The following is a 27,416-nucleotide window of genomic DNA, read 5'->3' as shown; positions in this document are numbered from 1 at the left end:
CCTGGAGGGCCTTGGTTGTCATAGAGGCATCTGTTTTACGGCCTAATGGCAACCCTCCTCCTTTACCCTGGCTTGGGACTGGCAACAGCATTTATTATTGTTCTTATTGAAGCTTGTAGTTTCACATAACTGATAATCTCGCGATCATCAGCCACGTAACATCATTACTTTCGCAAAATCTGAACCACCAGAAGTGACTTTCACTTGAAAAATCACACTTGCATTATTCGGGACTCGAACCCAGTCCGTCTTGATGGCTGCAAGCAGCCTGACTGCTGCATCATCACCCCCCTTCTTTATTAGTACTTACTGTGATATTAAACATACATGTTATCATTCAGTGATCATATCTGATGCGGAGTTTCAGATTTATTAGCCCCCCATGCCAAGTCGCCACAGCACTGATTCGTGTGTGTAATCCCACGACACTGTCAAGTAACCACACAACGATCACCATTAAATATATTACGCAGACCTTATGCAACTTACATGTTTGGTTTTTCACAAACTGTACTTTTGTCCTTCTTGTAAACAACATCTTAAAGTTACCAATAAAGGTTACCACAATTCGCAGAATTTTGAAAAAAAAAAAAATGTAAAGGTATGTGAAATTAAAAGCCTGTTGCATGTAAACACGGACTGCTACATTTAAAATTGTATAAAATTGCATACATTAGGTTTACAACAATGAAATTTGTGGAGCTAGACCTTATGTATAAATCACAATTTGTTTAGCTGGTAATTTTCATACATAAGTTAAAAAGATATGTACAAATATAAACATATGATGCCTGGAATAGGCCACACCCAAATACTCACCAAATCAAATGGGGTCTGTAGTTGCAACCTAAGCTATCTGACTGGCTAAAATAAAGTTATGTTCTCATTAATAGAGCAGCGGGCACTCCAAACATTCCTCAAAAATTTATACTTACGTTTCTCCCATTCATGCTTAGCCAAATCCACCAATAACACCAGCCCATCTTGTAGACCGACCGCAATGATACCAGACATAACCCACAAGGTCTTAGAAATTGGGTAACGAATCTCTCCTTCCTCCACAACACACAAAGACAGCACCTACAAGGAAAATTTAAAAAAGTACTACTAGCAATTATAAAGGCACACACAGTTTTACAATGCTTTTATTTTTCATTACTATTACAAATAGGTTTTGTCAACTCATCGTTAGACATACAAAATGAAACCTTGCAAAAATGTGATTATTTTAACGATCATAATGATTCTTGCTATTTTAAGGGGCCAAACATCTAGGTCACTCAGCAGTTGATGGCATGAAATGAAATTATTCATCATCCTTATTTTACAGTTCCAGTTTCCCAGGTATTGGCGAGCCTCTCTTACTCAGTCTTAAGGCTTGGTTTCTCAGAACCGACGCATGTGAGGTGCGAGGCAGAGCCTCGCACAAATCCAGACTACACGAGCTTATGCAAGTGGTTTCTCAAGCTGCGCGGTGCGCAGTCTGCTCAACTTCGCAGCATCACCTCGCACTGATTCGTCTGGCCAGATTTGTGCGAAGCGACAACAGTGCGGGGCGACATTGCTTCTGTTCTTGTTTTCACTGTTTTAAGCAACACGATGAGCTTTACAGACGAAATGGACAAGGAACTGACTGAAGAAACGCGAATGCACCCAGTGTTGTATAACTTACAACACAAGAGCTACAGAAACAACGTTGTGAAAGACAACTTATGGAAAACGATATCACTGAAGTTGGATAGAACACGTAATAAATGTTGCTAGTTTTATGTATTATACGATGGTCTTAAGAAGGAAATAGTTCGTAAAAATAGAAACTCCAAAAACAGAGGTACCAAACGATTAATGTTAATTTACTGTCATTTGGAACCTCCGTTCTTGAGATTTTCTCTTTTTTTTTTTTATTGATGTGGTAGCTGCCTCTATGGATCAGTGGTAGAGTGTCTATTATTATTATTATTATTATTATTATTGGTTACTTATAACAAATATAATAGATTCAGTTTCAAAGGATTAAATAATTAACAGATTTAGAAATGATATATCAACCAATGAATCCATTCCTTTAATATCAAATATGCCAATATATTTAATTTTATAAAATTTAAGTACAGTATTGTTCATTTAATAAAATCACGTGTTTTATTTTAATAACGATGTTCATTCCATTATAATGCGAATTGGGTCACAGGAAAAGTAAGCTGTAGGTAAACAAACACATGTTTGTCCGCATGGGCGCCCGCAGGATTTTTTCCAGGGGAGAGGGGCACATTAACAATTTTCTTGAATATAAAAAAACCAATATAACGTCAGCAACATTAAATTGTTTACAGAAATTTCTGGTTATAACAGATGCTAGATGACTGTCAGTAAGGGGGAAAGCCCCCCTACTGTCAGATTTTTTATTATGGACACTCGAGTTTAGGCTTTAATTACAAACGAACCAATAGGCCTATTGAAATTCGAGTTATACCAATATTTTCCTTGTTTAATTCTACATTATCGTATAAAAGACACATTGTTTTCGACATTCATTAAATATTTTTTATTTGTGGTTGTAATAAATATTGCCTGGATTTTTGGCTTCTTCTCTACGAAGCGCTCACTTAGGAATATATACAAGGAAAACGACTTGTCTGATTCTAATGAAATTTTTATATGTCATAACCACATGTATTTGTAGTATAATACTCAAGTTACAATTTTTTTCAACCACCCTGAAAAAAGTTCTTATTTTTCAAAAGCAATTCTTTCTCAGCCCAGGATAAACATACAGCAGCAAACTTGGGCTTATTTTGAAGCACTCAGTCATGATTATCAGAAACTACAACAACTGTAACCGTACAGTGTGGTACCGAATTTATGAAAAGTAATATTGAAAGGAGGTTTTGTGTACGCCGGACCGTGCGATTAACAGCAGGCCGGGTGGTGAAATCGGGCGCAGTGTTGCCGCGTTCAGTAGTACTCGCGCGCAACGAACACAGCTTTTCGTTTACTTTCAACCTTTAATTTTATTTCCTCTTAAAAATTCCACTTCCCATCACCTTTTCTCATAAGGGCTTTGGACCTTCAACGGCAGGTTTAAAAATGTTTAACTTCCTAATTTAGAAATATCACTCTGTACAATTTTTACAAGAGTTACTTGTATTATTATTTACATATATTTACGGTATTTAATTCTATCAATTTTCTTCGTCTGAAAAATCACTGTGTTCCGAAGAATCGGTGCTGCTGTCGTTCATGTTGATTATGACTGACTCGAAATAAGGGACATTTTCAGAAAGTCCATCTTTTTCCCAGTAACTTAATGGTCTTCAATTTTCTTTGCGTGTTTAATACATTGTTTCCAGAGTTCAGGGGTCACGGTACGTAAGGCTTCTCGGCATAAAGCGTATATTGCTTCCATACCTCTACCATTTTCTAATGTGTTAGCCATATTTGTTTTTGCTCTTTTCCCTTTTACGTAAGCCCAAATGAGCTCGATTGGATTAAGCTCGCAATGGGCCATTGGTAACCAAATAATCTGTACATCTGGTCGAAGTCGTTTAGTCAGTTGTTCCAGCTTCTTTACCGGCGTTTGAAACTAAGGCCTGGCAAGGACAATCAGCTCTGATTTAGTTAATTTGTTATAATCGTCAACTCCAGGTGGTAGTGAAATGTTCTTTGACGTTATCCAATGTATAATTTCACGTTTCAGCCATGACATGTTCCGCTTTTTAGATGAAGGATCGACCCTCGTATGATATAGAGCTTGATCTATAACGACAGCTGAACTTTGAGGCAATAAACTCAGGACTTTCATGAACCATTCTTCATAATGAGTCGAGTTCACCTCATTCTCTCGTTGGCTGAACGGTCAGCGCACTGGCCTTCGGTTCAGAGAGTCCCGGGTTCGATTCCGGGCCGGGTCGGGGATTTTAACCTTAATTGGTTAATTCCAATGGCACGGGGGCTGGGTGTATGTGTTGTCTTCATCATCATTTTTCATCCTCATCACGACGCGCAGGTCGCCTACGGGAGTCAAATCGAAAGACCTGCACCTGGCAAGCCGAACCCGTCCTGGGATATCCCGGCACTAAAAGCCATACGACATTTCATTTCATCTCATTCTGGTAATCACCACTATATTTCTTGCCATTAAAACAAAGTTCTGCACCGTCAAGAAATCGTTCTTCACTTCCGATGTGTAAAATTATGACCTGGATGACGTATTTGCATCATTCTCCTTTGAAGCGGCTCCTACTCTCTTCACTGACGACAGCGATAATCCAAGACAATCTGCCACCTTCAGGTACACAGGGAACCTCTTGTCCCCTATTTTCCCCCCTCACATTGAAATGAAAAATAGCACTCAAAATCATTGCAAACTGGGCGAGTTGGCCATGCGGTTACGAACGTGCAGCTGTGAGCTCGCATCCGGGAGATGGTGGGTTCGAACCCCACTGAGGGCAGCCCTGAAGATGGTTTTCCGTGGTTTCCCATTTTCACACCAGGCAAATGCTGGGGTTGTACCTTAATTAAGGCCACGGTTCCTTCCTTCCCATTCCTCGGCCTTTCCTCTCCCATCGTCGCCATAAGACCTATCTATGTCGGTGCGACGTACGAGGTAAAGCAAATAACAAAAAAATAATAATAATAATAAAATAAAATTGCAAGTTCACCCTCTGATAACGGCGGTCTCGGAGGCATCCTGAAGTGACGTGGTCAACATGCAGAACATAGGAAAACTGAAAATAGCTTCCGGACAACTGCCCGGGGCGAGTGTACTGTGTTCGTTGCACGCGTGATTACTACTGAACGCAGCAACACTGCGCCCGATTTCACCACCCGGCCTGCTGTTAATAGCTCGCTCCGGCGTGGACAAAACCTCCCTTCAATATTACTCTTCATAAATTCGGTACCACACTGTACGGTTACAGTTGTTGTAGTTTCTGATAACCATGAGTGCGTGCTTCAAAATAAGCCCAAGTTTGCTGCTGTACGTTTATCCTGGGCTGAGAAAGAGTTGCTTTAGAAAAATGATAAGAACTTTTTTCGGGGTGGTTGAAAAAAATTGTAACTTGAATATTACACTACAGATACATGCGGTTATAACATAAAAATTTCATTAGAATCAGACAAGTCGTTTTCCTTGTATATATTCCTAAGTGAGCGCTTCGTAGAGAAGCAGCCAAAAACCCAGGCAATATTTATTACAACCACAAATAAAAACTACTAAATGAACGTCGAAAACAATGCGTCTTATATACGATAGTGTAGAATTAAGGAAAATATTGGTATAACTTGAATTTCCATAGGCCTATTGGTTCGTTTGTAATTAAAGCCTAAACTCGAGTGTCCATAATAAAAAATACGACAGTAGTCCCTCCTTGCAGGCGCCCATGTTTGTCCGTTAGAAAAAACGTTCACTCCACCCTGTTAGCATATTCTCTTTGGCATGCCAATTCTCCCTCCCTGCTACAAAAGTATTGCTTGAAGATTTCTCTTATCATGAAAACATCATGTGTAGAATTTCCTTTGTTGTCAGCTGCCAGAGGAATCATGCTGTCTTCTGGTAATTCCAAATTGCCAATAAAGTGTTCATTTGTGCAAGGATTTCGCTCATTCCGGAGAAGGTTGTGGAGGATACAGGCTGACATCATAAGATCATCAACAGTTTCCACTGATACTGCTATAGAGGCGAAGAAAAACCTCCGGTACTGACGCATAATCCCTAAGGTGTTTTCAGTTGTTCTCCTAGCCCGGCTGTGCCCGAGGTTGAATATACGCTTTTCCTCATAATGCCGCGATTGCTTTTGTGTATAAGGTCTCATCATTGCAGTGGTTAAACTGAAAGCCTCATCACTAACAATGACGTGTGGCAAAACATTGGAATGTTGGAGACTTTTCTCAGTTCCAGGTAATGCACTGGGTCGAGAAAAAGGGAATGTTCTTTCGGTTATCATTCTGTACAGCTGAGATATTTGAATATTCCAGCATCGCCTTCTTTTCCGTATGAACGAACATCAACAAACAAGTATATGAAGTTGTGGTCTACCATCTAAATTAAGTAAACTGTATATTGAATTTAAATCACCATTGATTTCGTTTCTTCAGCACTGCCAATACCTTTCACCACCTGGATATGGTTCCACCGCTTTCCACTATCCTTTCCTTAGCCGTCATGTTGCTTAACCTGATTGTTACTGTTTGTTGTTTTCTTGTGAAAATGTGCGTTTGTTTCGAATAATTTTGATTGCGTCTAAAGATAATTAATCTGCCTTTATTATTATTATTATTATTATTATTATTATTATTATTATTATTATTATCATTATCGTTTATATTTCTTTTAATTTGTGTTTCCGTATGGAAGTTTGCAACCGAAGGTTACAGTTTATATTGTAACTGTTGTTAGTGAATTTATATAAGTTATAATGGCACGCACTGATCAGATACTTTCGTGGTTGGGTGAAATGATGAAGTGGACTTGAACACCGAAAGTGATGGTAATGAAACAGATTAGGTTTACGAAAGTGATCACAACTCTGTAACAGAGTGCCTGCAAGTTCTGGGGAAAAGGGACATTTTAATTGACTGACGACTGTATTCCATGGGTTTTAGGAAAGAATGGAATTACCAAGCAAGGCCTCCAAGCTCCTGCTACAAATGTTCGTAACCGGAAAAAAAATTTGCACCTTCCACGAAAGATGCAGAAAGCAACAGAAGTGACGACTGAGTGCAAAATGTTTGTTTCCTATTACGCCGGATTATATGTTCGCATTGTTAAGTTCATACTAAGCACATTCCTATCTTCCATTTTTATTTATTTGACTTCAGCAGTGGCAAAGTTAAGGCTAACGGCCAAGTAAATTACAATATACAGTAGAAGTCCGCTATAGCGAGTATGGCATATACCGAGAACTCCATTATAGCGGCAACATTTTTCTGTCCCTTCAAAATTCCTATATTAAACTGTGTATCATCCTTCGGTTACAGCGAGAACCCTATCACTGGCGCATGCGTTATTACGAGCGATTAAGCATGCGCGATTTTTCCGTTACAGATATTTATGCACCCCAGCGATGATATTGCATGCAATCGATTACCTTCGGCATCGTTTCCTCGCTATGTGCACTAGCGATTTCTCTCATCGACATTCGAAGGCGATGTCAGAGTTAATTAGTAATATCTGTCGACAGTTGTTCCGTAAAGAAAATTCGAAATGAAAGAGAACATATTTTCGTAATACATGCGAAATAACGTGTCCAATAACGGTTGTTAATACAAAGTATGTTACAAGTGTTATTAATTTTTATATCCACCTATTCAATACAAAGAGATCTTTTTAGAAATTAAATATTATTATAAAATGTTAAGGGACATGTTTCGCCCATATTATGGGCATCATCAGCCTCAAACTCAAACCTGTATGGTGAAACATCAGGATCCTGATTGCTCTTACAAGTCATAAAAAGATGATATTGTAGGTGTCTGTCCAAACATACAAATTGTTAGAAAATGTCCTTGGCTAAAATTGCAGTATCAAGCTGCATGTCAAAAGTTCACACGATTATATTTTCTGGAGCGTTGAAAAACTTGTTGGGGTAGAGCAATAAACAGCTCAGTCTTTATAATGAAACAGAAATGTGCCTCCTTGAATACTCCTGTTAGAGGATAAGAAAAAGCAAAGCTGATAAACTGTCACAGATGCCAATTTCGTATGTTGTGAAAAGACAACAGCCTTCTTAAGTGGCTGTTCAGCTGCCTATAGTCTATTTAACTGGCTGAAGGAGTGAAAGTCGAATGCGTTATGATAAGATAACTGTCTTCCTTAAGTAATTGTGGGAGCAAGGAAAAAGCATTCGGTTGTCCATAGATGTATTTATCTTGTTTGAAGGAGAGAAAGTTGAAGGTTTATCGACGCTGATAGAGCTCTTTGGTGTGAAGTCTCTAACAAGAGGAGAGTGAATGCTTAGGAAGGTATTTTTGAAGAGAATGTGGGTTTAAAAAACAAAAAGTAAAACATAGAAAATGTATAAAAAACTTACCCTTTCGTCTGTAAAGATGTAAATTAGTTATGGAAAAGTTAGTTGAAGAAAAACAATGTTATGTGCAGGTTCATTTATTTCTTTGACTGTTAAGCAGTTGCTATGGTAGCGTTGAATGCCTGACACTTGTGCTTCTAGTATTGTATCAAAGTGAGATTGGCGGAGGAGGGTGTGGTGGAGGGGAAGGGGTAGGCGGAGCATTAAGTTTGTGTGTTGTTGGTTGCGAGAGATTTGCATGGTCGGACAGGGAGGGAGTCGTGTTGGGTTGCAGGAGAATTGTGGGGGCGGACATGAAGGGAGTCAAGTTAGTTAAAGTAGTGGAGGTTCTAGAAGATCTTAACTTAAGATTTTTAAGAATGTAGTTATGTTTTGAATTTAGAGTTTGCAATAATTTGGGTAAACTTTCGTATAATGGATTCTTGACTTCAATTAAATCATTGAGGTTTAGATTTTTGTTGTAGTATTGGTCAAAAAATATATGGATGGTTTCAAGTTCATTCATCAACTTTCCTTTGTCTACTCTTTTAATAATTGTGAGGTCTCTTTCTATCGTCGTGAAGTGATGTCCTGTTTCTTTCATATGGGAGCTCATAGCTGAAAATTTATTGTGCTTAATGGCATTTTAGTGTTCCAAGTACCTTGTTTGAAAACTCCGGCCTGTTTGACCAATATAAGAGACGTTGCATTGCGTGCAGGTGAGCCTGTATGTGCCTGAGCCTGAGTAAATATTTTGCTTGAATTGACTGTGTTGTGATTAAAAAGTAATTTTTGGTTAGTGTTTGTTGTCCTAAAAGCTATATTGGTATTTTTGTTTTTTATTGGGTTCAAGACCTGGTGAAAGTTTGGATTGTTGTAGGTGAAGGTAACGAATTTGGATTTTTTGGGTTTGTCAGGGATGAGGTTTGTTGTTAATTTGAATTTGACCTTATTTATTAACCGGTTAATCATTTCAGGTTTATATCCATTGATTTTTGCTAAATCCTTTATATAATTTAGTTCTGTTTGAAGGTTCTTGGGTGTTAGAGGGATTTTTAAAGCTCTGTAAATTAAACTGTGAAAAGTGGCCAATTTATGGGAGTTAGGATGTAAAGACATATTTTTGATTGTTAATGGGGTGTGAGTAGGTTTTCTGTAAATTTTAAAATCGAAGTTGCCAATACGAGTTACTGTGAGATCTAGGAAATTTAAGGTACCACTGAATTCATGTTCCTTGGTGAATTTAATATTTTGGTCTAGGTTGTTTAAATAATTTAAAATATCGGTACTGTTGTTGAGATCTTTACTGATTATTACGAATGTGTCGTCTACATACCGAAGCCATAAGCTAAGGCCTTTTATTTTATTTATTATTTTATTATGTTCTAAAGAATCTAAATAGATTTCAGCTAAGATGCCTGATAGAGGTTCACCCATAGCTAGGCCATCTTAGTGGTAAATTTTACCATTAAAAGTGAAATAGTTGTTTTTTATCACAAAATTTAGGATTTTTATGAAGTCTTCTCATTCAAGCTTGCTGAGGTTGCTGTGTTTTGCGAGGTTGTCTTTGACAATATTTACAGTTTCCTTTGTTGGTACATTAGAATACATATTAGTAATGTCAAAAGAGCACATAATGTGGTTTGGTAGTAAGGTGAATTTTTTTTAAATTTTGCAGAAGTCTATTGAATTTTTTAAAGGGCATTTATTGTTAAATTTGTAATGCCGTTTTAGGAAATAGTGGATATATTTTGAGGTTTGATATGTCAGACTACTTCCACAGTTGATGATTGAGCGTATGGGTGTGTTTTTCTTATGTAATTTAGGCAATGCTCTGGCTGTGGGGGTTTTAGGGTTTACAAGGATTAGTTTTTGTTGTTCTTGTTCATTGAGTAAAAATGTGGAATTCTTTAATAGTGTTTTTAAATTTTGTTGGATTCTTATTGTGAGGTCTTTATTGACTATTGTGTAAGTCTCATTTGTGAAAAATTCTTCCGTTTTTTCAATGTAATCTTTGTTATCTATTAAAACAGTAGTCCCTCCTTTATCGGCTTTAGTTACTATTACATTGTTATCTTTTATTTTGTTTTTTCCCTCTTTAATTAATGTTGAATGATTGAGAACAGCGTTTTTGTTTACACCTTCAATTAGTGTTGGAAGTTTCTTTTTTATCTCGTAGCTAGTGTCATTTTATAATTCCAGAGGAAGTTTTGAAATATTCTTATCTAGATAGAACTAGAACGTAATTATTTCTTTTAAGGTTATCCATTGTGCTGATGATGCCCATTAAGAAGGTCGAAACATGTTCACAACCATTCTATGCTGATGATGCCCATTAAGAAGGGCAAAACATGTTCACAACCATTCTATCATTTATAAATATTTAACCACAAAATGTGGTATTGTAAGTATTGACTAGGTTAACATTAAATGTATACTTTGTAAATTGTACGTAATCACTATTGTCAATAGGACCAAAAATGAGATTAATGACTTGTAATAAATCCCACCTAATTGATACTTTAATTCTTGCCTTCGGCAGAATTATAAAGACATTTGTACGTAATCACTATTGTCAATACGGACCAAAAATGAGATTAATGACTTGTAAAAAATCCCACCTAATCGATACTTTAATTCTTGCCTTCGGCAGAATTATAAAGACATTAGCAAACACTTGGTGGTCATTTTCAGCTGCATCTAAACAGCTTAGATAAAACATTTGAATAGTAAACACATTAAAACCTTAATCTATATTCCCATGGGAGCCTAAAAAACTATGTATGAGGTGCTGGAAATGAAGTAAAAGCCAAAGGCAAGAAATAAAGTATTGATTAGATGGGATTTTAAAATAATTTGTCGATTAATAACTGCTGTTAGACAAGTTATTGGTGCATTTATTATGGAAACATGTTCTCCTCTTTCATTTTCATTTTTCTTTACAGAACAGCAGCCGACGGGTATTACTAATAGACTCCGACATTGCCTTAAAATGATAAAGATGTTGATTCCCATAGGGCGTACTGTTACGGACTTGCATTTTCCCGCCATCTCTTCATCGAACGTCCAACAGATCATTTTCCTCTGGATTGGTATCAAAGAATCTCTTCTGGCAATCTACCAGGTTCCATCCTTTGTATATGACGTTTCCAGCTTTCCTGATAACTATAGATGTAGTCAACTTATCGATTGTACTGTAAGTTCATTTAGCATCTCTTCATTCCTTTTATGGTCCCATTTTGTATACCCTGCTGTACCAGGGGGGTGCACTCAGCCGTGCGCAGAAGGTTTTCCTCGCTTAGCGCATGACGTCACGGTGGAACAGCTAACCACGCGGGACCAGGGTAGACCGAGGCAAATTCTTCAGTTATCACATGTATCGGATGTATTTGTTTACCTATAAAGTGCATGGGTGTTTAAAAGAATGTCAGAGGACCTAGTTTCTTTTTTCATTTATGCTGTTCAAATACATGGAATCTTTCGGCGTTAAATACATTCTCCCCCAACTTGGCAGGTTCGATCCTGGCTCAGTCCGGTGGTATTTGAAGGTGCTCAAATACGTCAGCCTCGTGTCGGTAGATTTACTGGCACGTAAAAGAACTCCTGCTGGACTAAATTCCGGCACCTCGGCGTCTCCGAAAACCGTAAAAGAGTAGTTAGTGGGACATAAAACAAACAACATTAATTATTATTAAATACATTCTCACAGCAAGTTTGAATCAAGATTGCCTGGAAAATTTCTTTTCGCGCCTAAGAGATCTTGGGCATTTTTACGATCATCCATCTCCACCCGATGTGAAAAATAGCATCAGACTGTTGTTGTTAGGAGCCAATTCCAGCGATATTCCTCATTCCAATGAGTCACCTGTAGCTCCTGCCGAAGGAGGAGAATTTGTTACATCGGCTATGTTTGGCAACATCCTCCCGGATATGACAAGCTCTGGCGATGACTGAGGGTGACAAGGATATTAATGACACTGAATTGCCAGCTGTTGATAGTGATGATCTATCCGTACAGGAAAATACTGACTGTAGTCTGGAGGGATTCAAATACGTTGCAGGGTTCATCGCACATCGCTGCCGAAAATTTGACAGGTCCCTGGGCACGCCTACAGGAGATTTGTTGATACCACCTGATGACCCAAGTCTGGGGTGGGTACACGTGCTGTTTCGGGGAGGTTTGCTCGTCCCTTCCGATAGTTTTATGGAAATTATCACTAAATTCGAACTGATATTTGCTGAAGTTCACGGACGAACATATTTGAACAGGGAACCAGAAGTTGTGAACAATATGTTTGTGAAGTTGAAAAGCCTGACGTCCATCCACAAGTCTTGAAATCATGTGCTAAGATCCGAACCTTACTCCGTTTGCGTTGGTTGGCTGCAAAACAAAAATAAAACAATAGAGGCTTCCCGTAATAATTAATTAATTAATTTTATTTGCTTTACGTCCCACTAACTACTTTTATGGTTTTCGGAGACGCCGAAGTGCCGGAATTTTGTCCCGCAGGAGTTCTTTTACGTGCCAGTAAATCTGCCGACACGAGGCTGACGTATTTGAACACCTTCAAATACCACCGGACTGAGCCAGGATCGAACCTGCCAAGTTGGGGTCAGAAGGCCAGCGCCTCATCCGTCTGAGCCACTCAGCCGGCAAAGAGGCTGCCCGTAAGCGAAAAACGAGAATGTGGCATTTATCAACAAAGTAAATGTCAAGAAATGTTCGTTACCGTTGTATTTGTTGTTTTAAACTTCGTGTGCAAAGCCAGGGGACCTTTGCCTTATGCGCAGAACTCGGAAAAAAACTCATTTCATACCCTGTCTCGCTTCCATTGACTACAATTCGAACTGTAGCCCTTTTGATGAAAATCGGGTAGATAGTGAATATACCAGACTGTGATACTCTTCTAGACTTATGTTAACGGAAAGAAAGACAAACCGTTTATTTGGTGCTAGTGTTCCAAGACTTGAAGTTATTACGTATCGCAATGTATCCTGTAAGTTTTCACCGTGAAGTGTTGAACAAAGTAACAGTGTTTGTGATATAAAACAAAACCCATCTGTCAGTCAGAGTGAGATGCAGATTCCATGCATTTCGTCAACATCATCTTCACTGAGGTAAGAGTGAATAACAGTAAATAAAAATAGTCTTATTTGTCCCGAATCTGTTGATTTAAACCTAACATATCGCGCACTTCTAAGTACCTCTTATTTTGTAGCGCCACGATGTTATACGTACTTTATCTTGTACAGAATGTATATTTCTATAGAATACATTGTATGACGTTCAAAAATTCTAAAATATCACTTCGGTATATTATTAAAATGTGAAACATTACCCGCGCGCTAATACAGTCTGCCGTCAGCGGCTACCAGCGATGTTCCATGGTGACGTCACAGCGACAGCCAATGGCAGCCCGTAACGCGGAATGACTAACCTTACTGTTCTCTATTAACCTTGTGCTGTACGATGCATGAATGTCATTTCTCACGCTGTAATTCAAAACAAGTCTTGAGATCTTAACGTCCATGCTGCACATCCATAGCTAGGGTATTATAAAGGCACAATCGATTACGTTTTTGAACAAGTGACTGTTTCCTGCAGTTTTTATGAATTTATTAATATTTGCTGGTATATCTAATTCTGATTAGTATGATAAGTTGTACACGAGATAATTTAACATGTTTACTCTTATCATAGGATATAAACTTCATGGTTTTGATCCATATTGAATTGTGATTACAATAATAATTAAACTAATGTCATAATGGTCCACCTTGTCACTACTATATTATGCAATCTTTAAATTACATTTCTAAACTAGGAACTAGTTTCGGCTTTGGTTGGCCATCAACAGCCTTAATTCAATACTGTACAAACACACATCCAATAACTACAACAAATGTACAAACCCAAAGAAATGGCATTAAAAAGTGTTAAAAACATCTGGGATGAACTATGTGCACAATGTATAAAATATGACAAAATTAAATCAGACTCTAAAATTCTTAGGTGTGTTACATCACGTTAAAATGTTCCCATAGTGCTTGTTGTTAAAATATCATGCTGAAAATGCTGAAAAGTTCCTCTGTTGGACATTGTCAAGGACGGCACACGAAGATATGGTTAAATAACTGGCATGTTCCTAATTTGTGGCTGGTAGACATTCGCAATTCAATGCAGTGTCCATGAAGTTAACCTCTCGTTGTGGCATGTGGTGCGTGGCTTATGAGGCTTACAACAATAGATGTAACTGATCACTGCGAGTTTATATGATGCAGTATTAGTCGAATACTTGCTCAGTATGGCTTAACAAACAATTTTGAGATTTCCTACTGGCTAATAACAGCAAGTTGCCCTGTATTTTGAATGCCCGGTTTTGCAATGAAAGGCTGCTACCTGAGTAGCTGACATCTTTATTTTGAAACGCATCTGGAACTGTGTGATGGAAGTTCCAAGAGGTGGGTGCGTCAAATACATGAACATTTCCTTTTCTCCACTTTGGACTCAAAAATATTGGGGTGCGTAAATTATGCAAGGTCATTAATTAAGCGAGAAAATACGGTATTTCTTGTCATTTACATGAGAAGTATATTTTAGTCATTTCTAAGCCTGCAATGCTTTCTTTATGAGAGGTTTTCTCGACAACCAAACATTCGTACTTAACATTATTTTCTTCTATTGCTTATATAAAGCGACCTTGATTATTAATTAAAATTAATTAAAAACAGAAATTGCCTTACGTACCAAGATCCCCACTGTTACCTAACCTCATTCATTTGTTCAACAGAGTTCAATAAATCGTATGGAGTGTCAAGCAGTTGTTTTTATTACATGAACTTTTCAATAGTTCAGTGACACCAAACTGGGAATTAAATATATAAAGGAGGAGATTATACTCAGCTCGAAAAAGAAGGTGCCAAAGAAAGAATTTTAGGCGCTATGGTGACCTGGAGCCCGGGATTTGTCGTTCCCTATTTTAAAACACTAATTTTCCTCCACGTTTTGCCTATTATGATGCATGGTATTCAAAACACACAAAAGTACAAAGAGGATTAATATATAACTTATTTCTCAACCAGTAATTTGAGTAACTTACTCTGCTGGGCATATTGATGGCTCTTAATACTCTGGAAAAATTGATGTCAAACACACAGAGCATATCCCGAGTTACATCACACCTGATCCCCAACACACAGTGGGACATCTTATTAGAGCCTTCACTACCAGTCAGTTCCACAACACACATCACCTCTGTGTGCAAATCAGCTGTCGTACTACAGAAACAGTGACTAGCAATCCTCTTGCCAGTTTCCACTTCCACTATAGTGAAGAATGGTCCTCTGCTCATCCAAGCATACTGTACGTCTGTAACAAAAATGTTCAAAATTTAAAACAGCATAAAAGACACATTGGGGAATAGAATACTTAGACGAAACAATTACAACTGAGAATTTATCGAAACTAGAATGAGCCCAAACTTTTTTCTGCCATTTGGGATCTGTACAGCAGTCTTCACACTGTATACCACATGAAGTGATCAGCGAGTGACACCAGCAATGTTGATCATATTTTGACTACAGCATTCATAATGTTACGTAAATGAATGGTAAAAAAATGATTCATCCCATGATAGTTTATTGTTACAAAGTGATGAATGCTGCAATTTGAAGTGCAGCTAAGACAACAGATGTCTTGAGCCAGTCCAGAAGGAAAGAAAAAAAGGGGGCTGTGTTTACAACACGAAAAAGTCCCAAAGACATATAGTTTTATATGAAGTATGATTTTAGCAACAAACTTGTACATTCAAGTAAAGAAATTCAGAAACTTGTTATGTTTGTATAATTCAAAGATATCAGTGAATCAGAGAAAAATTAACTAAGAAAATGCTTTTTATATCCTTAACCCATTGGATTAGGATGACGAGGTACACCTTCTTGCGGTCAAGTGTCCTACAAATCAGATAAGGTGAGGCCACGCATTCCTGAGGCTCACATATCTTCTTACTGGGCATCCAGTTTGTAACAGATGGCTCTTATGTTAAGGAGTATCCTGGAGTAACTAGTAAGGTTAACTCTGAGTAACGGTATTTTGAGAACACTTGGAGTGAATACAGAGTAACAGAATATGGCTAATCAATTAATGAGGGTTATTTATTTTACCATAAACTCATTTGCGAGGAATTTAATGTCTATTTTCCAGGTGAGTTTCTTCATAGCAGCGTGTTACACGAGTTGTTCCTACTTTCCTCACCAAGTTGTGCCTTAAAACAGTATCCGTTATTCTTTTTCTCGTAGGAACAATCTGATTACATTGATGATGAATACCAATACATTGGCTCCGCAATGGTGCACAATAAGCCATTTAGGACAACTAGCTATGTCGATTATGTCATTAACAACTATGACAAAACTGAATTTAAACATCATTTCCGATTGCCGGGATCAGCTTTCGAACATCTAATCAGAGTCATTGGCCCTAAACTTTCTAAATCCAAAATCGGGGAAAAAAGGAAGAACATTGCAAGACTCAAGCAAGCAACTTCTGGTTGTAATTTGGCTCTTAGCACCTGATTCGTACAGATTCGTTTCGTGAGAGTTATAAATGCACTGTGTGGTATTTCTGATCATATAATTAAATGGTCTCATTCAGAAGGTCATCTAAAATAAAAAAGTTACGTATTATACCAGCTGCCTCTGAGGATCAGCGGTAGAGTGTCGGCCTCCGGATCCCAAGATAGCGGGTTCAAACCCGGCAGAGGTAGTCGGATTTTTGAAGGGCGGAAAAAAGTCCATTCGACACTCCATGTCGTACGATGTCAGCATGTTGAAGATCTCTGGTGACACATTTGGTGTTTACCCAACAAAATTCATTAAATCTCAGCCATAGACGCCCAAGAGAGTTTCGGTTTACTCGGTCTGCCATCTAGTGGGGGCCTAGAGTAAAACGGAACGTCGAAACTGACGAGCAAACAGCCAGATGCCGTCAAATTGAAATGTCTGCACACGGTAGCTGAGGCCATACGATTATTATTATTACGTATTATACCATACATTTACCAAGGAATCTTAGAAAATTGAGGTTATTTAATCAGCTGATCATTCATAACATGAGTATTCTTATAAAAATTCAATCATGTTATTTTTGCTGATTATTAAAATTGGTAGGCTACCTATTTTTCCTGTTTTTAACGAAAATATTTCTTTATTCAATTACGGATAGAGTAAACTCTGAGTTTACTTGGAGTTGGAGAGTAGTATTTTGTGAACGAAACCTAGAAGATTGGCGGAAGGGTATTCCCTACTTTCCCCTTGTTTGACTCAGAAATACTACAAACTCCTTTCAAACCATTAGCCATTATGACGACTAGCAGCATGCGAGTTTCTCACACAAGGAGTTATTGAAAAATAATTCTGTTTTAGATGGTGATTTAGAGCATAGTGTAACTGAAGATCTTCAGGAATTAGATGATAATTTGTATGAGGAAGAGTTGATTGTAAATAGTGAAAAGAGTCAGAAAATGCAAATATCGCTACTGACTCAGAGTGATAATGAGCTTAAGTTCTGCACCATATCCCCACAACCAAAATGTGAAGAACAGGATGACTGGTTGCATGTAAGTGGTGATGATAATTCTGACATTCACCCCTTCAGAGCAAACAGAGGTGTTCCTGAGTTTTTATTCCAGAAATATGCGACCACAGCTCCATCAGTGCTCTCAGTCTTTTTAGATTTATGAACCCACAAGCAAATGTACCCGTGCTTCGCTGCGTTATTCTACATTGTATAAGAATATCGAAGTAAATTACTGTACATGCACTGAATGAGATTTTTTAAAATTGCGTGTCTCTTAGCGTTATCCAGAAACAGCAGGGGGAGGTTCCCATACGTTGTTTCCAATGTAAAGTGAGAGTTGCGGAGTTGTGATGATAACGGCAGGCTCACTTGCCTACTACCATTCACAATCGAGTAGGTAAGTTTTTCATTATAATGCGCAGTCTCAACAGATTTTGGGGAGTTTTCGTTACAATGACAGGCACCCTTTCCTACTTCCAGACAGATTACAGTGAAGAGTTTTTATTATGATAGCAGGCACCTTCCCTACTGCCAGTCAAAATTGAGTTGTGCTGTTATCATTATAATGACAAGCCCCTATTAGGAATGAGTCACACCGAGGGCGAGTTTCCATTATAACAGCAAGGCCATTATGCCTAATTCCAGTCACATTTTAGATGGGTAAATTTGTTTATAATAGCGGGCACACTTGCCTACTCCCAAACACAATCAGTAAGGGGAGTTTTGAATCAAACTGCATTCTCCCTTGACTCCTGCCAGTCAAATCGAGAAGGGAATTATAAATTACAATGGTAATCCCTCCTTACTAATGCTAGTTACAAAGGAGTTGGAGAAGGATCCCATTCCTACTGCCAGTCAAAGTCGATGTGGAGAGTAATGATTACAATAGCAGACACCCTCCTGCTGAGAGTCACTATCGATGTAAAATATGTTACTGGAGGGAGAGGCGGTGGAAGGCGTCTTTCGATGTGTCGAAGTGGAGTGTACACATGGGTTGTACTGGGCAGACTCGCCAAGATGGCTCCCAGCAGATCTGTTGCCTTAGAAACGTCTTAATGGAAGAGTGAAGTTATTTATTTATTTATTTATCGTACAATGAATGTATGTACATATATATATAGTTTCAGGATAAACGTGGGTAGTCACAAATCGATACAATACTACAACTCTAGGGGTGGCGTGCACCATATTAAAGTAAATTACTCCGGAAGTAGCGTCTACTAAAGAAGTTCATACTACAGAAGTAAACTACTACGGTAGTTATTCACTCCGGAAGTAACGTCGGAGAGCTGAAGTACAATTTACTCTTTTAGTTACTACTACAGAAGTAGCGCTTGTTACTCGCGGAGTAGTGTTGTGTTCTTTAAAGAAATCAAAATGGATAAGGTTATGTGCGATAGGAAACGGGGGGAAAACATAAGTGAAAAAGATAAATGCTTGTTAGTAGAGATAATGAGGATGTATGCGAAGGATGTAAGAGTGTAAGAAACACGATGTAAAGATGCTGGATAAAAAAAAGAAATGCATGGAAAGCCGTGACAGAAGAATTCAATGCTTCGAGAGATGGTAAACGCACTGAAGAACAAATTAAAATTCTGTGGAAGGACCTAAAAGCGAAGGCTAAGAAGCAGAAAGCCACGGACACTCGGGAAAAAATTAAAACGGGTGGTGGTCCACAAACAACGCACGTTGATGATATATCAAAAATAATTATTGAAATAATGCCACAGGTTTTCGGTGGTATTAATTCAGTTCATGATGATGATGATGATGATGATGATGCGATAGCAGGTAATCACATGGAAGACGACAACAATAATAATAATAATAATAATAATAATAATAATAATAACAAGCCTATACACGGAGCTGATGACACGCTGATAATATGTATAATGATAAAGAAGTGGGCCCAAGTCTGGACATTCCGGTGGATCATGACGTTGAAATTTCTATCACTGATACTGCTGGAAGTCCGAAAGTTGGTAAGTGTAAAATTAACTCTTATTCGATAAGAAAATATTGTTGAAATTGTTCATAAACCTCTTAAGTGTACGTGCTGACATTCTTATGGCTATGCTGTGGTAAAGACAAACACCGTATTTTGTTGTATTACAGATCTTGGAAGTACTGAGAGAATTAGAAGACGCGCTAGCAGACAGGACAGTGAGATACATAAGCGGCATGAAGAGCTACATAAGATGCATCTGGACTTCCTTCGCATAGAACACGAAGAGAGATGTCAATAATGAAGAGAGAGAGAGAAATGCAAGAGGAAGTACAAGAAAAGAAAACAGACGTTTTAGAAGTACTAGCGGAGCTTAGCTCCATTGCTGTAGCATGTTAACGTGCACGGCTACTCCGCTCAGTGATACTATGACTGTTAAAGAACGAAATATGCTCAATGCCCGCAGAAAACTCAGTCAACTTTGTGACTTACTTAGATCACGCGAGTGAAGTATGTGAAGTTGTATCTGAAACGGCGGATTGAAATTTCAAACAATGTGTAAATATTTTCACCCTATATTGTTTACCAGTTTTGTCAGTAATTTCATATAAAGTATGTTTATTTACAGTTTAAATATTATTATATTATTTAGTTCACATTTTATTTAGTTTAATTTAGAGCAAAATGTTCTCATAATACTGTTTTTATTTACAAGAGAACACGGAAAAATGCACTAGGCCTAACTGGTTTTCACATTCATGAAAAGTAATCATTTATAATAGCTTGCCGAATGGCATTTCCTGCTATATTTTCTTTGTGATTCACAAATTGAACGTTTTCGTTGTTATTGAACAAGTCTCTTTCTTCATACATATCGCCTACATCGAGAGCGAAATTGTGGAGGACTGTCGTAGCTACTATTGCGTTACCGCATGCTGTAGGCGTGAAGCGCATTTCCTTTTCAAGGATTTGGAATCATTTTTTCCACACTCCAAAAGTGTGTTCCACAACATTGCGGGTTTTTGCATGAGCAGTGTTGTACCGGTGTTCAGCGGGTGTATTTGGTTGTAGGAGTGGTGTCATGAGGAATTTCGTACAGGCATAACCCTTATCTCCCACTAACATTCCATTATATAAACCATTCTCAAAGTTCACTGCAACAGCACTATTGTCCCATATTCGTGCATCGTGCATAGAACCAGGCCATCGGCAAACAATATTCATGATCTTCATACTTGCATCACAAATAACTTGTGTGTTTATAGAAAAATACCCCTTCCGATTTCTGAAAAGTTCGCCGTTGTCACCGGGAGGGCACAAAATGGGAACATGCGTACAATCAATTGCACCCACGATGTGTGGGAAACCTGCCAACGTGAAAAATTTCCTTTTATTTTCAGAACATTCATCGTCATTTGCAGGCATATGTATGTACCTCCCTCTTAACCTCACTATTGCTCTAACCACACGATGAAAGATACGGCCAGCAGTCGTGCGTTGAACGTTTATTACATCACTGGCAACTAACTGAAATGTTCCAATACGAAACACTCGCAGGGCACACAACAACTGTAATTTGGGAGATACAGCTGAATTTCTGTCTGAATTTTGTTGTAAATTATCTACTAGTAGATTTAGAAGGAAGGTAAAGGATTCCTTCCTAAGGCCAAAACATTCCTTAAACTCTCTCTCCGTGTACGTATCATACGGATCTCTCTTTTCACGCACTGTACGCACTATTATATTCCCATCGTTTTCTTCGTTGAGATCGTCAATATAATCCAAGTAATCCATAACCAAGTTTGAAACGTCCTCCTCTCTTATACGATACGGTATTCAATTAGTCAACAAGTCAGATCCTAGCCTACTCCTATATTCTAACCTACATTCGTGCGTTATTTACTTCTTTAGTAATATAATACAAGATGGTGCTCTTCAACATTTTACTCTTGTAGTAATTTACTCCAGGAGTATCTGAAAGGACTAAAATACTTCGGAAGTAATTTACTCTCGTATGGAAGTCGCCGAATGCTGACTTCAGGAGTACTTTACTACAGAAGTAGAACTTACTCTTGGTTGGTGCACACCACCCTAGGTCTAGTTTTTTGACCCAATCAACTGCTTCATCCGATGTGCGGTGAATGTCCACTAGCTTTCCTTTGAAAGCTTGAATTGGGCAGTCAGAATAATATGGTGAATTGACTGAGGAGGGGCACCACAATCACAATTTGCAGAGCTAGTCCAACCCCATTTGCACAATAGATAGCCACATCTGCCTTGTCCAGTTCTTATCCGATTGATGATTCTCGACTGTCACCTTGGAAGATCAAATCCTTGAACATGTTTAGAAGGATTCTTTTTTTTTTTTTGCTAGGGGCTTTACGTCACACCGACACAGATAGGTCTTATGGCGACGATGGGACAGGGAAGAGCTAGGAGTTGGAAGGAAGCAGCCGTGGCCTTAATTAAGGTACAGCCCCAGCATTTGCCTGGTGTGAAAATGGGAAACCACGGAAAACCATTTTCAGGGAGAAGGATTCTTAACTAGATTTATCTAGTCAGTGGTCTATGGAGACCAAGAAAATTTAGTGAGTGGATGGTTGTTAGGGCAAGGTTAGCAACCAAAATACACTCTTAGTAAGTTACCTATGGAGCAATTGTAGTAAGCTCCAATATGAAGACACTTAAGGCAATAAAATTAAACCAAAATATGCCCTCAAATCAATTAAAATAAGTTGTGGACTCTTAAGAAAACACGTTCACACAACCACCACACCAAAATTAATGCACAAATACTCCCCGATACCCACTAACACTACACAAAATACGAGAAAGATGTTAAGATCGTGGAGCTCCACTAGACTTGATCTTCCATGGTCACCTAAAATATATTCATTCATACAATGAGGGCTCTCTCTGCAGTTACAGGTTATCTGTTACTGGGAGTGAAGAGTTTCCTTTGCTTTTCATGCATGCTTGAATTCTATACATTCATTCATGCTGAATGGGATAGTCTCTCCATAGCTATAGGTCGAGTGCATATAACTCATCCATTCATCCATTCATGCATTCATTCATAAATTCATCCATGCATTCATAGATTCAATCAATTAGAAATGCTCTCTCCCCAGCTGGAGGTTATCCATGACTAGGAGACAAGTGTTCTCATTCCTGCATGAACACAATTTACTACTGCAATCATTCATTTATTCAATTCATGCATAGTATCTGTTGAATGTGGAGAACTCTCTATAGACTGATAAATAAATAAACCACAGTGAGTTCTTCAACAATGTTATCTGGGACAGAGTTCCAAAACCTCTTTTTGTGAGCTTAGAATCTTTTAGGCTGGCATTCGATGGCGATAATTAAGGAAAAATAGAAGTTTTAGGGCATCACACCAGGGTCAAATATGAAAAGGTATTGTACCGAAATGGACAAACTTCGAGTGTTGAAGGATGTCCGGGATAAAATCTATATATATAAAATAAGAGTTTTGTCTGTACATTGCTCAGAATTTGAAAAGAATTGTATTTCTGTATCGGTCGTGTCCAAAGTAACAAGGAAATGCACTTTTTTCTTTTCCGTAATTTCTGTCTGTCTGTCTGTATGTATGTACACGCATCACTAGAAAACGGCTAAAGAGAACTTAATGAAAATCGGTATACAAAGTCGGGGAATAAGTCGCTACAAACTAGGCTACAAATAATTTTATTCACACTGAATGAAATGGTAGTTTAGGGGAAAGCCTAAAACTTAATTTTCAAATATTTATGTCATTAGTGATCCTATATCTTAATAAAAATTGGTATACAAAACCGGTGAGTAAGTCGCTATAGTCTACGCAATAAATAATGTTATTCACGCTGAGTGAAATGGTAATTTAGTGGAAGGCCTAAAATGTAATTCTCAAATATTTATATTATTAGTGGTCGTATCGATAAATACTACATAACCAAAGTTATATAGAATTAAATTTCCGACCATTTATGTCATACATTTTTAACGTAGCAGCTATGATAACACAGATATTCAGGAATTTGTATTTTTGTTTCTAAGTCCATATTAACGCCGAACCACGAGAAAATGGGTTCACAGAATTCAATGAAAATCGGTATATGGAGTCGGGGAATAATAAACTACAGTCTAAGCTATAAACAATTTTATTCACCCTGGATGAAATTGTAATTTAGGGTAAGGCACCTGAAATGTAATTTTTAAATACCTATGTTATTGGTTCTTTCGAAAAGTACTACATAACAAAAGTTATGGAGAATACAATTTTCGGTCACTTATGTTTTATTCAGTTTAAAGGTATCGACTGTGATAAGAGTTAATGGTTATGAATTTCATGTTTTTGGTCCGTACTGAACTGAGAATAATATATAAGTAATAATAATAACGTAAACGTTTCCACCTTTTCAATACTAAAATATATTCACAAAATTATAAATTACACGGTACTAGTTTCGACCCATCTAGGGGTCATCATCAGCCGTATTGGAGCAAAGATCACTTTTGGCGAAATCCTAAGAAAATGTTATTTTAAAGAATAACAAGTGAAATGAGATGTTATTATGGTAATAGTTAATAATATAAGGAATATACATACTAAGAGGTTTTTAACAAAGAATAAAGTATAAATGGGGTGTTGTAAAAATTATAATCATGGAAATCAGCAAGTTCTTGTATTGAAATGACATATGAGGCGTCTAGTATCAAAACCGGCCAAGTCACTCAAGGCATATTTTTCAATACGGACGAAAAACCTGTAGAGACAAAGCAATGATGGTCAGAAAATATTTTTTTTTCACAGTTATATCCTTAATGGCTTAATATTTAAGTTCCGCTGTTTTGAGAAATCTAACTCATAATTAACCCATCTTTTTTTGTTAATTTAAATTTTGACTTGGTCGTTTTTGTTGCAATTTTGTACAATTTCACAAGGTATGAAAGTAAATCTTTCAGTTCAACACTCGGAACAATATCCACGTTACAGCATACAATAATGACAAAATACGAGCACACCGGAAATGGGATTGCTTTGGCGCCAATGACGGTAAGAAGCCCGCAAATACGTAAATCAGTGTTGCAAACGAACAAAAACAAAATATTATGACTTCAAAGAATATACATTACAAGGAACGATTTTGCCTACTGATCTTATCACATTGTTGCTTAATGTAACAACACAAGATTCCAGATAATGATGCTGCATCATAAAGATTGTCGCTCGTTCCTTGACTTGGCCGGTTTTGAATTCACTGGCTGCATGATTTGGCCGATTCTGTTGCACGACCGAGATTTCAGTGCTCTATAACATGAAGACATGGACGATTTTAAAGCATATTCTTGTTTCACCTGATAGTGTTATACTTCTACTTCAAATTTATAACCTTAACTCATTTTCGTAAATTTTGTGACTTGGCCGGTTTTGATACTAGACGCCTCATATATAAAATTATATATGGCTTAGGAAGAGGGCTTAAGGTGGGGCTGAAGGGTGCGGGAGAAAGTGTAATTGTCTTGGAAAAGTACCTTTGATTAAATTTAGGATTGAGTTTAGGTTGGTTGCATTATTGTTTCTGAGGAAAGTGATAAACAGATCGAAGAGTATATTGGGTTTCTCTGAGATTTCATTGAGATTATGACTGGCATTAAAGTATTGGTCTAGGTGTATGTAGTAATTTTCCATTATGTTGAGTATTAGCAAACAAGGGCCCTTTACTCAACATAATGGAAAATTACTACATACACCTAGACCAATACTTTAATGCCAGTCACAATCTCAATGAAATCTCAGAGAAACCCAACATACTCTTCGATCTATTTATCACTTTCCTCAGAAACAATAATGCAGCCAACCTAAACTCAATCCTAAATTTAATCAAAGGTACTTTTCCAAGACAATAACACTTTCTCCTGCACCCTTCAGCCCCACCTTAAGCCCTCTTTCTAAGCCATATATAATTTTATATATGTCTTTTCAATACAAGAACTTACTGATTTCCATAACTATAATTTTTACAACACAACATTTATACTTTATTCTTTGTTAAAAACCTCTTAGTATGTATATTCCTTGTATTATTAACTATTACCATAATAACATCTCATTTCACTTGTTATTCTTTAAAATAACATTTTCTTAGGATTTCGCCAAAAGTGATCTTTGCTCCAATACGGCTGATGATGACCCCTAGATGGGTCGAAACTAGTACCGTGTAATTTATAATTTTGTGAATATATTTTAGTATTGAAAAGGTGGAAACTTTTACGTTGTTGTTATTATTACTTATATATGATAAGAGTGGTATTTCAGAGTCGGAAGAAAACTAAATGTAAAGGGCTACTATATCGAAAGTGCATAACATTGATCAACAATAACATTACCTTGACTACTGTTTGTTGGGATGTTCTTTGTCTCTTATGCAGCCTCTCAACTCCGATAGATGGGATTACTGCTGCGTACGGGATTATAATAGCCTGACTGAATATTGGCGGGAAATGGCCGGGGAGTTGGAAAACTTTCTTCTTTAGCATGCCATTCGTCTGGTTCATAGATTTTTTGATACAGCTGGTACGTAACATACTGGTTGATCACAGTATTCCAGCTATTCGATCCCTACCCTGACGCGCTGTTTTGAATGTGCAGTGGGCATACTTAAGGTCTGTGGCCCGGCCTGGAATAACAATTAGGGATATTCCAAATTATAGCACCACATCTCACTAAATAACTCAACATTAAACCCTAAAAAGAGCCGTTTCTTAAGAAAAGCTTCTTCCTCTTCATTTTTTTAAATTCTACATTCATTTTATTCCAAATTAGTAGTGAAGAGGGGGTTTGTCCTCTGGCTTGGAGGAAAAATTTGCCTCAATGTCAGATTTTTCTGCCGCCAGTGTAGTGAATTGATACTTTCCGACTCATTGGGTACTCCTAGGAAACAGATTAGTAAAAGGGCGTAGTTTTTGCCCTGGGAGTCGCCACTATTTGACCCCCTCCCCACCGAAAAGTGACGAAGCGTGTTCACGGCTCACGGCAGTCTGTGGCTTAGTCATTCCAGCTCTGGAACTTTGGACTGTTAGATCGTTAGCTTAGTTCTGCAACAAAATTAAATTCTTTCAAGGTCCACCTATTCAATACAATGACGTTTTATTGTGATTTAATCACATGTCAAATAGTCAAATGGTACCAGTTTCGGCATCTATGTGCCATCATCAGCCTTGAGTACAAATTAAAACAAGATATACATTCCTAAAACATCTAAAACACATTTTAACACATTATAAAATAACATACAATTAATGTGGTGATACATGAAATACGATAAAATTATGATACAATTGGTATGTTATAAAATTCTTAAAATTCCGGCTGTTCGTTACATAATTCAGTCTATGTGCATCCGGGATAAGTGAATTTTTACAGTTGTATGCTGTCTATGTGAATGACATTTGTTCCTTTAGATATTAGGTGGTTCCAGGGAAGTTTACTTTGATCATGTAAGATCGCGATGTATTTAGAGATGACTTCCCACTTCAATTTGAACCCTGAGCAGCATGTGAACGTGTTGTTACATCGCGATCTTACATGATCAAAGTAAACTTCCCTGGAACCACCTAATATCTAAAGGAACAAATGTCATTCACATAGACAGCATACAACTGTAAAAATTCACTTATCCCGGATGCACATAGACTGAATTATGTAACGAACAGCCGAAATTTTAAGAATTTTATAACATACCAATTGTATCATAATTTTATCGTATTTCATGTATCACCACATTAATTGTATGTTATTTTATAATGTGTTAAAATGTGTTTTAGATGTTTTAGGAATGTATATCTTGTTTTAATTTGTACTCAAGGCTGATGATGGCAC

The 27,416-nt window shown here is 37.6% G+C and overlaps 1 protein-coding gene across 1 annotated transcript in view; it reads right to left on the bottom strand.

Moving 5' to 3' along the window:
* LOC136875908 (protein ELYS) overlaps positions 1-27,416 on the bottom strand; it is a 90,683-nt gene that overhangs the window by 35,072 nt on the left and 28,195 nt on the right. Inside the window, exons 3-4 of the mRNA XM_067149527.2 lie at positions 15,107-15,375; positions 936-1,080 (exon numbers count right to left, since the gene is read on the bottom strand). Of these exons, the coding sequence (XP_067005628.1) occupies positions 936-1,080; positions 15,107-15,375 (414 nt within the window). The remainder of the gene's footprint in view (positions 1-935; positions 1,081-15,106; positions 15,376-27,416) is intronic.

Source organism: Anabrus simplex, chromosome 6 (genome assembly GCF_040414725.1).
Source record: "Anabrus simplex isolate iqAnaSimp1 chromosome 6, ASM4041472v1, whole genome shotgun sequence".
In the NCBI taxonomy this organism is placed as follows: domain Eukaryota; kingdom Metazoa; phylum Arthropoda; class Insecta; order Orthoptera; family Tettigoniidae; genus Anabrus; species Anabrus simplex.
The sequence above is the reverse complement of the archived record's forward strand: the minus strand, read 5'-3'. Positions and strand labels throughout refer to the sequence as shown.